Raw genomic sequence first — 13,208 nt, forward strand, 5'->3', positions numbered from 1 at the left:
TTCCCACACAATGATGTATTTTCGATTTATTGTAGATGAACCTACAATGTAATAATATATATAAGAAAATCTAAATGTTCTACTTACTAAAATAATTAGTGGAGTAATTTCTATGCAACAGCCAGACAGTAACATTTCATAGTAATGTTAAGTGATTTAAGATTAATAATGATAACAATAAGAAGAGTAAGAAGAATATCACTTTAGAACGGATAATAATTCAAGCTGAACATAAATATAAAATAATAATATTCATTTGTTGAAAATACTCATATCTGCCTTTTCATCCTCAGTGAAAGAATTTTGTTCATTTTAATAAAGGAAAAAATTTAAGAAAACCTTTTATTACAAAGATTCATATAAATTGAACATGAATATTCTGTGGAAATGTCCGTTTGTCCAATTAGAGTCTTTGTTTGACCAATCAGGAGACTGAGATGTTTCTCTTGTGACCGCAGGACTGAAACATGAGGATGAGTCCAGATGCTGAAGAGGTACAGAGTGTGTGTGTCTGTGTGTCTGTGTGTAGGTGTATGTGTGTGTGTGTGTGTGTGTGTGTGTGTGTGTGTGTGTGTGTGTGTGTGTGTGTGTGTGTGTGCGTGTCTGTGTGTGTTTCTTATCATTATATTTTACAAAATGCTACAAAAACATAAATGTATAATTTATTTATTGTAATAAATATATTTTTGATAACCATAATATTAAAATTGTGTGTGTTTGTGTGTTTGTGTGTATCAGTCGATCAGATGTTCAGTATCTGGCTGCAGCTGCTTGTGCTTCAAACATGGAAGTTCCAAATTCAGATCATGTGATCGCTGTGGACATGGCTGGGTGGTGCACGGTAACACACACACACACACACACACACACACACACACACACACACACACACACACGTCTGCACATTTACACAAGTACTACAAGTACACACACCAACACACACACTGCAGCCGTGTGCTGTCACGGTGACATGAAGTCAGGTGTCGCTGTCATCACATCACCAAGAACATCTGGAGAGCATCTGCATGTACACACACACACACACACACACACACACACACACACACACACTCCTGTCAGTTGTTTGAACAAACAGGTGTCAAAATATATACATATATAAATATATATCAAAATACCTTTCATACCTTAAATACTTTTAAAGCACTGAAACTATTGTCAGCATCATGTCAGTATAACTTCTTGTTGCTCTTCTCCTCTCCAGCCTTGGAGAAGCTCCAGGCCCAGCCGTCCTCCAGCTGTGGCCCAGTGGAGGTGGCCCTTCCTGGGTTGGTGTTCGACCTGAGCTCCCTGGTCCTGTACAGAGCTCAGGCCGTCCCAGTGCGTCTGAAGATTCTGTTGGATCGTCTCTACAGCGTCCTGACCCCAGAGCAGGTGCACCCAGTCACCCGATATGAATGTTGAGGAGTAATAGATTACATTCAGTGTAACAGATGACATCATTGTCTTCCTTCAGGTCGGCCACATACTGCACGCACTGGGCTGGAGCCTGGGAGACTATGTACGAGGATACATGCTGCAGGTGAGGACGCGTCTCCACCTCTCATTGTACAAGAAGAAGACAAAATTTCTGATAGAAACGCTGCAGTATTAAAGGTCCCGCCCATTCACACTCTAGACCAATCCTGAGTAATTTTCAGCTGTCAATCATGATGTCTCAACCCTTTTTAAGATAATCAAATAACTAATAAAAACCAAACTTATCAGAACACTTGAAGAACATCAGCGTGATAATTTGGGTTTCTGATTTATACTGCAGTCAGCCACCAGGGGGAGATTGGGGGGAATTGGCTTCACTTTTTGGGAGCCGTCACGTCGTCCATCTTTATTTACAGTCAATGGTTGAATTACAGTAAATGTGTTGCACATTAATCTAAACTCACACTTGCTGTAAAGTTTTGCCATAGACAAACTGACAGAGAGTGAATGAATCCTCTCGTCTCCAGAGCCCCGGTGGGAAGGTGCTGGACCGCTGGATGATGGTGACCCCTGAGGAGGAGCTGCTCATCCTCAACCAGTTCCTTCGCTTCGGCGAGACCCGCCCCATCGTGGAGCTGATGACGCTCCAGTGCCTGGCAGCTGTCAACTGCCTCTCGGATCCACAGCTAAGGCCCGCCCCAAAGAGCCGCCAGTCAAACATCAGCACGTTCATCGAGCGCCACAGAGGAACGCCGGGGAAGCTCAGGAACTCGAGAGACGATTCTCATTTGGTGGCCGGCATCTGTCGTTTTGAGAAAAGCAGAGTTGCTGACGGCAATGACCTGATCCATCGTTTTGAAAACTCTCAGAGCGGACTGTCTTTGCTTCTGCCCTTTCATTTTCCAAGCTCCGCCTTCCAGTGTTTGCTACCTGCTACCAAGGTTAGTAAATTACATTTTGAACAGTGAACACATCACCGTTGTTGAGCAGAAACCTTTCTTATGCTTCATTGTTCTGCAACTACAACTTCTGTACAGCAGAAGGAAGTAGGACCGATCAGATCCCTGATGCTTTTGTACGAAGCTGAACATCTTCATCATCTTGTTTTCTCCTTGTCTTATTTTTCAAACCAGGATCTTGTTCCTCCCACGAAGCAAACACAGTGTCTCCAGAAGACAAGTGAGACCAAACTGTCCCAGAGACACAGGCAGGACGGAGATGGAGACGCTCAAGAGAACGGTCCAGTCGCGCAGCAAACCAAAGCTGAACAAGCTTTAAAAATCAAAGTCGACCCGGACAAGCTGATCTCAGCCCAGTCACGGTGGCAACCGGACCCTCACATCCCCAGTGATGAAGAGCTTGGACTCAACGTGGGCGAGGCTAAACAGGAGAACACCTCCTCACCCTCCCCTTTTTTAAACTCTTCATTTATCCCCCTGTCCTCCTCAGGCCATCCGTCCATTTCCTCCTCTTCCTCCTCTCCTCCAAAGACTTACCAGAAATTGCGAGGCTCCTCTCCCTCCTTGTTTCATCCTCTCCCATCTTTTTCCTCCTCCTTTCTCTGTCCTATTCCCGCCTCCTCCTTTTCATCCTCCCTCCCTCCTCTGCCATCCTCGTCCTCCTCCCTCCATCCTCTCCAATCTTCCCCTTCCTCCCTACCTTCTCCTTCCTCTGCAGGAGGTCGGAAAGGAAGGGTCTGTTGCGGCGTTTGTGGGAAAAGCTTCTATGACAAAGGTAGGAATGTGATGGATTCCTTGGAGTTCCACAGGGTTCATTTCACTGTGAATGGAGTTTCCTCTACTGGTGTTGTGTCTTGAAAAATCCCACAGGATAGGGTTCGATTCCAGGTCTATTAATATTCAGCTCCTCTGGTGGTCTGGTGATAGGGGGTTCCTCAGGATTCAAATTGAAGTCTCCCTCTGACCCTGTGGTTTGGGTTTTCCCAGGGTTCACAACAATTGAACTCCTCCTAACAGAACAGCTCAGACACAAACCTTTTAGAACCTTTTCCCAGGCTCAATGTTCAATTTGAGATATTCCACCGCATGTCCCCACTGATGTGTTGTCCCAGTTTCTCTAAATGGGTACATTCTGACACAGATTGTAAACCACAACTCATTTTACACAGACGTTTTTTGTCTGAGAGGAATCTTATCTGCCATTGTCATGAATTATTTGGTTCGATTCTATTCCATCTCACGAATGGCTAATGCCTGATTTCAGGTCAGTTGTAACCAGGACACCATTTTCCTTCTGTTTCTGCAGGAACGCTGAAGATCCACTACAACGCTGTCCACCTGAAGATCAAGCACTGCTGCACGGTGGCAGGCTGCACCATGGTCTTCAGCTCGCTGCGGAGCCGAAACCGTCACAGCGCCAACCCAAACCCACGGCTACACACCGGCTCTGGCAGAGACGCACACATCCAGCGAAACACGCAGCCCGAAGCACACACCAGGGAGAAAGAAATCAGCAGAGCACTTTGGCAACCGGATGACGACACACACACACTAGTGCATGTACACAACTTTAGAAATGGGTCGAACTGTTACTCAAACCTCCACCATGGCAGCCAGGACATGTCCTCTGACTCTTCTCTGGCTTCTCCTCACCCTCCACCCCTGGTCAACAGCCAGAACTTCACCCGGACTGACTCCAGCTGCAGATCCCACCTGCACCCCCATGTGCCGCCTCACCCTCCAACCCACGTTCAAGCCCTCAGTGCCTCCTCTGTGGGCTCAACGTCCTTCGTCTCTGCTCCGGCAGCGGAGAAAATAGAACCTTGTCTGCAGCTGATCGGCCTCAACACCAGCCACACTGCACCTGCACCCCTCCCTGACCATGCCCCCATCGCCACGACACACTGCAACAAGCCATATGGTTGCACCGAAGGAAAACAAGAAGAGCTAGCCAATCAGCAGCAGCAGTGGGAGTCAGGTGACTCCATTCCAAAGAAGAAGCCCAGGAAGTCGAGCATGCCGGTGAAAATAGAAAGAGTGAAGCCGGAGGGGCGGAGACACGTGGAGGGGGAGGAGTGTTGAAGGTCTTTGTGCTTATTGACGCGTGAGTGCAACGAGAATCTCGATTAGCTAACATCACATATTTGAGCTAAAATGCTAACAATTCTAAAACAGTAAAATGCCTAAGAACATCATGTCTCCACCTGCAGGCACAACTCATCAACTTCCCCTAAAGTGTTTTTATTTAAGTCGATGACACAAACCTTTTCTCTGTTCCTCCACCTTCAGGACAAACTGTACATATTAATATTCTCTACAGAACATGAAGTGTGATGCCTATAAACTGTCTCTGTGATAAAAGTGTATTTAACAGCATGCTGTGGTTGTTATCTGTTATTACAATAATGACTGTAATCAAATTTGTAACTTTTTATAGTGATAAACTTTTACTTAAGTGGGATTATAAATGTAGAATTTGTGTGTATTTTTACATCGTCATATTGATACTTTTGAATATTAATACCACAATCTAAATAACAACTAGGGCTACGTTGTAGCACTTGCGGGCCCGAGCACCCGCACGTTGAAGCCTGTTGCGGTCGGTGGAGAGAGCGATCGATGACCAAGCGCACATCATCGATCGAGCATGCACTTCTCCACGTTGCATGCGTTTTGCGCTCTGCGGCAGTAGGTTTGCCAGTAGGTGGCGCCATCACTATTATTACACACAGACTTATAGATCTGTTCAAGTAGCCGCTCTGATGTAGCGTGAGCAGTTTCGTGTCAATTGGAAAATTTTACCACAATGTAATTTTCACACTGATCAGTAGGTAGCGCTATGACCGTGAACTAATGTTTATATATGGAGCTGTTCAGATCAGGATTGTGATCATAGGTCAGAAGTTTGGAGCCGGTTGGATAAGGCAGTGTGGATTAACAAAGTACTTCCTGTTTCATGGATAATCAGTAGGTGGCGCTATGACACTGAGGAAATATTGACACATAGAGCTGTTCAGGCTTGTACTCTTATCATGTGACAGAAGTTTGGTAGTGATAGGACAATGCACAGTGGACTTATGAAAACATCGTGTCCTTTGGCGAAGGATGATCCTTCGCCGCACCTCAATGTTTAAATGGTTTGAGGAAATGTCACAATTCTGACCTTGATTCAATGACTTGACTGAGCTCATTTGAGCTGTATATCTTAAAGCAGCCAGGAGCAGTTCATCAAAGAATAAAACATGTCAATTCATGTTGCCACCAGGGGGCGCTGTGATTTCAAGTCATAATTTCTGTGTAGATGTCATCAGGCCGAAACTCTTGTCTTACATGTCTAGTTTGGACTTGATTGGACCATGTATGTTCGAGATACAGATGCTCGTGTTTTGATGGCGTGTAACCAAACTTTAACCCCATGCCACGGTCACACGGTGTGAAGGGAAAGAAATCCCTTAATCAGTTTTTATCTCAATCTTGTTGTGATGACACTCATCTGAATTTGAAGTTTATCTGATGAAAGCTCTACGACAAGTAAATCAAAGTAAAAATGTGGAATAGGGCTAAAATGGCCACTAAATCCAAAATGGCGGGCTTCCTGTTTAGTCTAGCATATCTATCCAAGAGACTTATTTGTTTGTTATGAAAAGACACATGCCCAAATCGAGTTTTGTACATGTCGGCCAATCGTAGTGCCGGGGCTGCCCGTTAGGGGGCGCTAGAAAGTTATTTTGCCACGCCCATTCCCTAAAACCATATGAAAATCTTCAGGGGGGGGATGTTGTTGCACACATTTAGTTTGAGTGAGATAGAATCATGAACACTGAAGTTAGAGCAATTTCGTGTTTCGCGGCGAGTTGATGAACTTTCATGCCACGCCATTAATATGGCGTTTGACGAAAAGTCACAGTTATCTTATGCCTTCATTATCAATGTCTTGAGACCCATTTGATACAGTTTGACATGGTTGAGGTCAGTGGATGAGGAGGAATACATCCAAGTGTAAGACAAGCAAAAAACAAGACATTTCCTGGTGCCACCAGGGGGCGCTGTGATTTTAAGTCATTATTTCTGTGTAGATGTCATCAGGCCGGGACTCTTCTCTTACATGTCTAGTTTGGACTTGATTGGACCATGTATGTTCGAGATACAGATGCTCGTGTTTTGATGGCGTGGAACCAAACTTTGACGACACGCCACGGTCACACGAAGTGACGGAAAAAAATTCCGTTGATCACTTTTTTTCTCAATCTTGTTGTGATGACACGCGTCTAATTTTTAAGTTGATCTGATGAAAGCTCTACGACAAGTACATTAAACTAAAAATGTGGAATTTGGCCAAAATGGCCACTAAATCCAAAATGGCGGGCTTCCTGTTGCGTTTTTCATAATGCTCCAAGAGACTTTTTTCTATGATTATTCACGTTACACCAGTGTCTAGATTTTGGTGAAAATCGCTTATGTGGAAACCTAAGGGCTGGTTCCAGGGGGCGCTGTTGAGCCGTTTTGCCACGCCCATTTCCAAATACTCCAGATTACGTAAATTTTCACCACTCTCTAATTTACTGGAAAGTTTAAAAACTTTTTGAGCACGTTGAAGCCCTCAAAAAGCCAATTCATTGTTCGGAGAATAATAAGAATAATAATAATAAGAACTAGGGCTACGTTGTAGCACTTGCGGGCCCGAGCACCCGCACGTTGAAGCCTGTCGCGGTCGGTGGAGAGAGCGATCGATGACCAAGCGCACATCATCGATCGAGCATGCACTTCTCCACGTTGCATGCGTTTTGCGCTCTGCGGCAGTAGGTTTGCCAGTAGGTGGCGCCATCACTATTATTACACACAGACTTATAGAGCTGTTCAAGTAGCCGCTCTGATGTAGCGTGAGCAGTTTCGTGTCAATTGGAAAATTTTACCACAATGTAATTTTCACACTGATCAGTAGGTGGCGCTATGACCCTGAACTAATGTTTATATATGGAGCTGTTCAGATCAGGATTGTGATCATAGGTCAGAAGTTTGGAGCCGGTTGGATAATGCAGTGTGGATTAACAAAGTACTTCCTGTTTCATGGATAATCAGTAGGTGGCGCTATGACACTGAGGAAATATTGACACATAGAGCTGTTCAGGCTTGTACTCTTATCATGTGACAGAAGTTTGGTAGTGATAGGACAATGCACAGTGGAGTTATGATAACATCGTGTCCTTTGGCGAAGGAAAATCCTTCGCCGCACATCAATGTTTACACGGTTTGAGGAAACGTCACAATTCTGACCATGATCTAATGACTTGACTGATCTGATTTGAGCTGTATATTGTAAATCAGCCAGGAGCAGTTCATCAAAGTATAAAACATGTCACTTCCTGTAGCCACCAGGGGGCGCTGTAATTTCAAGTCATAATTTCTGTGTAGATGTCATCAGGATGGCACCCTTGTCTTACATGTCTAGTTTGGACTCGATTGGACAATGTATGTCCGAGATACAGAACCTCGTGTTTTGATGGCGTTTAATCAAACTCAAGACGCCACGCCACGGTCACACGGTGTGACGAAAGGTCAATCTCTTAATCACTTTTTATCTCCATCTTGTTGTGATGGCACTGATCTTAATTTGAAGTTAATCTGATGAAAGCCCTGGGACAAGTGCATCAAGTAAAAATGTGGAATATGGAAAAAAAATGGCCACTTAATCCAAAATGGCGGCCTCCCTGTTTGGTCAAGCATACCTATCCAAGATATTTTTTTGTTTGTTATGAAACGACACATGTCCCGATAGATTTGTATAAATGTCGGCCATCGTAGTGCCGGGGTTGCCCTATAGGGGGCGCTGGTCAGTTTTTTTGCCACGCCCATTTCTTAAAACCATATGAATATCTTCAGGGGGGGGCTGTTGTTACACACATGTAGTTTGAGAGAGATAGAATCATGAACACTGAAGTTACAGCAATTTCGTGTTTCACGGCGAGTTGATGAACTTTAATGCCACGCCATTCATATGGCGTTTGACGAAAAGTCACGGTAATCTTATGTCTTCATTGTCAATGTCTTGGGACCCATTTGATACAGTTTGACATGGTTGAGGTCAGTGGATGAGGAGAAATTCATCCAAGTGTAAGACAAGCAAAAAACAAGACATTTCCTGTTGCCACCAGGGGGCGCTGCGGTTTTAAGTCATCATTTATGCATAGATGTCATCAGGCGGGGACTATTGTCTTACATGTCTAGTTTGGACTTGATTGGAACATGTATGTCCGAGATACAGATGCCCGTGTTTTGATGGCGTGTAACCAATTTTTAACGCCATGCCACGGTCACACGGTGTGATAAAAAAAAAATCCCTCAATCATTTTTTATCTCCATCTTGTTGTGATGACACTCATCTGAATTTGAAGTTGATCTGATGAAAGCCCTGGGACAAGTACGTAAAAGTAAAAATGTGGGATATTGCCAAAATGGCCACTAAAAGCAAAATGGCGGACTTCCTGTTGCGTTTTTCATAATGCTCCATGAGACTTTTTTTCATGACTGGTCACGATACACCTATATCCAGATTTTGATGAAAATCCGTTATGTGGAAACCTAGGGGCTGGTTCCAGGGGGCGCTGTAGAGCCATTTTGCCACGCCCAATTCCAATTACTCCAGAATACTAAAATATCCGCAGACCTTGAATTTCCTGCAAAGTTTCATAACTTTTTGAGCATGTCTAGACCCTGAAAAAGCCCCCCAAAGGGAAATAATAATAATAATAATAATAAAAATCCTTACAGATTCAATAGGGCCTCTCACCATTCGGTGCTCGGGCCCTAAATAGAGCTTTTATTTACTCATTTTCTTTCCCTATTATTTAAGCCAAATATATTTATAAATGTATTGTCTTATTGATAATGGAAATAAATGAGGAATCATCTGTAGATATGAAATAGATATAGCTGTTTAAAATGATACAATGGGAATAATAATACATTAATAAAACACTAATTTCATTATGTATTGATATTTTCATATTGATTGATGAAAGATGGAGGGGGTAAGAAAGTCTGGTGAGGGTGTCGGTTTATACCCGGAGAACCTTAATGCACGGACCCAAACCGGAAACGTGAAGCTCGTAAACAAAGCGCCGATGAGAGAATTAACGTGAAATATCTCCGCGGTGTTTCCACTGAAGATGAGAAACGCAGACGAGAAGTTGAGTCTAACGCGTAAAGCTCAGATCCTCGGAGAGTTCGTGACCGAGCGACTCGCCGCCGCGTCCCGGGAGATCCTAGCGGCGGTGGAGGGCACCGTGTCCGGGTACGAGGAGGAGGCTGCGGGCTTCAGGCTGGAGGTGGAGCGGCAGAGGAGGCAGCTGGAGGCGCTGCTGCAGCCGCGGGTCAAGCTGCAAAGAGCCGGTGAGTCGCTGGTTCTCCCCCGCGGTCACAGCCAGGAACCCCGGAGACCGGGAGCATACGCACAGCTGCACGTTGAACTCCATTCACATATTTTGCATTTTAATATTTACTTGTCTGTCAAATAATTTTCATACACGCAAATCAAAAAAGAAAAGACAGGAAATCATCAGTCAGACTTTCTCTTTAGTTCCGCTTCATTCTTATCGACCATCGATTTGCTGAAGTCATGATTTGGCTTTTTTCTGGGGCCAGAATTCTCGCAGGACTATTGACAAATGTCAGTCTCAACCCGTCTGTTAACACTAGGTGGCGGTAGAGCCTTTTCGAGAGACGTTTCAACCATTAATCTCCATTGTTATTCTCCTGTTTACCTGTTTACCTGTTTACTTCTCCTGGTGTGGGGATCAATACAGTTTCATCTTATCTTATGCGTGCGTTTACACACTTGTCTACACATGTACAGACATAAATATACTTTCAAATCTGTTTACAAACAAACACACACACACACTTTCTAAATACATATATAACTGATCCACGTACACGTTCACAAATCTGATTACACACTAATAATGGCCCCATAAATGTTCCTGTTAGAAACATATGATGGAATCAGAGATGTGTGTGTTTGGTTCTCAGGTGTGAAGCGTCGCAGGATCCTCAGCCACGCCGACGAAGAGGAGGCTGATGAAGAGAAACTGGAAAATCTGAAGAACCAAACTCCATCAAGGTTTGAACAACAATTATTCTTATTTTATTCCTTTAAAATGTGATTATTTAAGCTGTAATCAATTGATTTATTGTGTAGAAAATGTTGAACATAAGTTTGATCAAACATCTTCTTCGTCTCTCGGTCAGTCCTCAGACCAGTGAACCCCAGAACCACGTGCACCTGAGGATCCGCCTCCTGGACGACCCGCAGACTGATGTTCTGTCAAAAAATGGTGAATTTAATAGAATATTTAAATTTGAAATAAAAAGTAAAGTAAAGTTTAGTAGAAATGTTTTCATGCTTGTGTTTCCATCGTCAGTTCTGAAGAAATGTCCGATGCTGAAGCTGAAGTGTCCTCGTGGTCTGGAGCAGTCGGACTTCCTGGACCTGCTGAGGCGCAGCTTCCCTCAGCTGGCGACCAACGACCAACCTCTCGACATCCTCACGTCCGACAGGGGACGTAAGTTACGACGTCTGAAGCTGGAGACGGTGACGCCGGAGGAGCTCCACAGAAACATCAGCCGTGTGGGACGAGGGACGTCAACGCTTTTCATCAGACCCAAGGTTGATTGTCTTTTTACGACAGAGCAGCACGTGGAGGCTTCTCCAGCTACAACGTGAAATCTGACCCTATTTTTTTTCCAGGCACGAACAGAACCTGAGACGAGCGAGGAAGAAATTCAACCACTACGGACGAGGGAGGATGGGTCGAGAGATTCTTCACCCCCCGCCACCGTGTTGATGTGTGATGACGTGGGACCACAAACAAGGTGTGTGCGTATGTGACTGAAGCTGCAGGAACCAATGATCATAGAGAGTGTCTGCCTCCTTCTGGCCACACAAGGTTATGTCTTACAGACTTTAAATGCATTCCACGTAAACTGTCATATTCATTTGTTTCTGTTTTCCCTCAGTGGTCGTGTGCAGGAGGCAGACGTTGTGTCCGGCTGCTCAACGTTACAACAGCAAGACCTTCCAACAGCGGACGAGGATGATGATGATGATGATGATGATGATGATGAAGGTCAGCACGCTGTGTGCCGCTCTGCAGCTGAGAGTGAACGAGACGCTGATGACGACGAGGACGAGGACGACGGCGAGGACGATGATGATGAAATGGAAGAAGAGGGAGAACAGGTGAACGACAGCGATGACGACTGGAAACCAGTAGAGGGCGACGAGGTGCTGAAGGACAGTGATGGCGAAACGCAGACGGAAAAGAAACACGAGATCGATAGTTCTGCCGTCAAGACTGAAACCAGCGACGCCGCTCTCTCTTGTCACGTCTGTGGAGCTCTGCACCAATCAGACGCCTCCTTCGTGAAACACGCCTGGAGTCACGTGGACGATCCAGGAAGTGTGTGCGGCGTGTGTGGCGAGCGTTCAGAGAGCGACGAGGCGCTGAAGCATCATCTGCAAAGTCTCCACAAAACCGACGACTGTCACCTCTGTGGAGAATCTTTCCTGAGCAAGCTCGGCCTGGACGAGCACGTGGCGGCCCACTCGGGGGAGACGCCGCACAGGTGTGACGTGTGTGACGCTGCTTTTGCGTTGAAGGTGTCTCTGGAGAATCATCAGGAACGCCACAAGGAGGCGAAGCTTCACAAATGCTTCACATGTCACAAAGTGTTCAAACTGAAGGAGCAGCTGAAAGCTCACCGCCGCACTCACGCCAACAAGAAGACGCACCTCTGCGGCGTCTGCGGCAAATCCCTCAGCAACTACAGATCGTTGTCTCGCCACAAGATGACGCACTCCGCAGAGCGGCCTCACGGCTGTCAGGTCTGTGGCCGCAGCTTCAAACTCATCGGGACGCTGCGGCAGCATGAGAAGATCCACACGGACAGAGAGCGGTCGTACCTCTGCGACGTTTGCTGCAAGATGTTCCTGACGAGCCTGCAGCTGGAGAACCACATGAGGACGCACACCGACGACAAGCCGTACAACTGCGGCGAGTGCGGCAGGAGGTTCAGCACCAAGGGATCGCTCACCGTCCACATGCGGGTCCACACGGGCGAAACGCCGTACCGCTGCCCGGACTGCGGCTGGGCCTTCAAACGCAAGACCAACCTGGACAACCACCTGACGGTGCACTCGGGCGTCAAAGCGTACGTCTGCGGCATCTGTGGGAAAGGCTGCGCTCGCAAAACACACCTGACTGTTCACATGAGGACGCACAACGGGGAGCGACCCTACAAGTGCACACTCTGCGACAAAGCGTTCACTCAGAGCCACTGTCTGAAAACACACATGAAGAGCCACCTAGTGGCCGAAAGTGTGACGTAGAACAAACAAACTCTGTGTTTGACTTGGTTTGAATCCATGATGATGAAATGAAAACAGTTTGTTCGCTGCATGTCTCCAATAAAAACTTCAGATTCTCACTCTGGTTCTTTGTGCTGTTGGATGTGAAACATGTCGGTGATCACATGATGTAAAGTCCTGATGTTGAGAACCAAGCGTTTTCACGTTGTTCAATCTCCCTCTGGTGGCTGGCTGCAGGATAGACCATAAACCCCTCCTCCTCCATGTTAGCAGACGGGACATGGACAAAACAAACAAATTAAAAGTTGATGTTAAAGGGGACATATTATGCCCATTTCACCACAGTTGATATGGTTCCTTGGGGTCTTAATGAAATGACATTTTTTGGTCAAAATACCACAAGGATCATTTAAAACACTACCCTTTTTACCCTGTCTAAAACAGCC

At 45.6% G+C, this 13,208-nt stretch overlaps 1 protein-coding gene across 1 annotated transcript; it reads left to right on the forward strand.

Annotated features, from left to right (window-relative positions):
• The first annotated feature begins 9,562 nt into the window (after positions 1-9,562).
• LOC128430578 (zinc finger and SCAN domain-containing protein 2) lies at positions 9,563-12,875 on the forward strand. The gene is made up of 6 exons (XM_053416681.1): positions 9,563-9,785; positions 10,425-10,515; positions 10,644-10,729; positions 10,817-11,061; positions 11,143-11,267; positions 11,412-12,875. The coding sequence occupies exons 1-6, from the start codon at positions 9,563-9,565 to the stop codon at positions 12,781-12,783; spliced, it is 2,142 nt and encodes a 713-aa protein (XP_053272656.1). The 3' UTR covers positions 12,784-12,875.
• The last annotated feature ends 333 nt before the right edge of the window (positions 12,876-13,208 follow it).

This window comes from Pleuronectes platessa, chromosome 23 (assembly GCF_947347685.1).
Source record: "Pleuronectes platessa chromosome 23, fPlePla1.1, whole genome shotgun sequence".
NCBI lineage: Eukaryota > Metazoa > Chordata > Actinopteri > Pleuronectiformes > Pleuronectidae > Pleuronectes > Pleuronectes platessa.

What these genes read in the sequence shown, in the direction of transcription:
- LOC128430578 (XM_053416681.1), top strand. Translation starts at nt 9,563, where the DNA reads ATGAGAAACGCAGACGAGAAGTTGAGTCTAACGCGTAAAGCTCAGATC. An exon ending in CGCTTTTCATCAGACCCAAG is followed by an intron (nt 11,062 to 11,142) that starts GTTGATTGTCTT and finishes TTTTTTTTCCAG; the next exon opens with GCACGAACAGAACCTGAGAC. An exon ending in GACGTGGGACCACAAACAAG is followed by an intron (nt 11,268 to 11,411) that starts GTGTGTGCGTAT and finishes GTTTTCCCTCAG; the next exon opens with TGGTCGTGTGCAGGAGGCAG.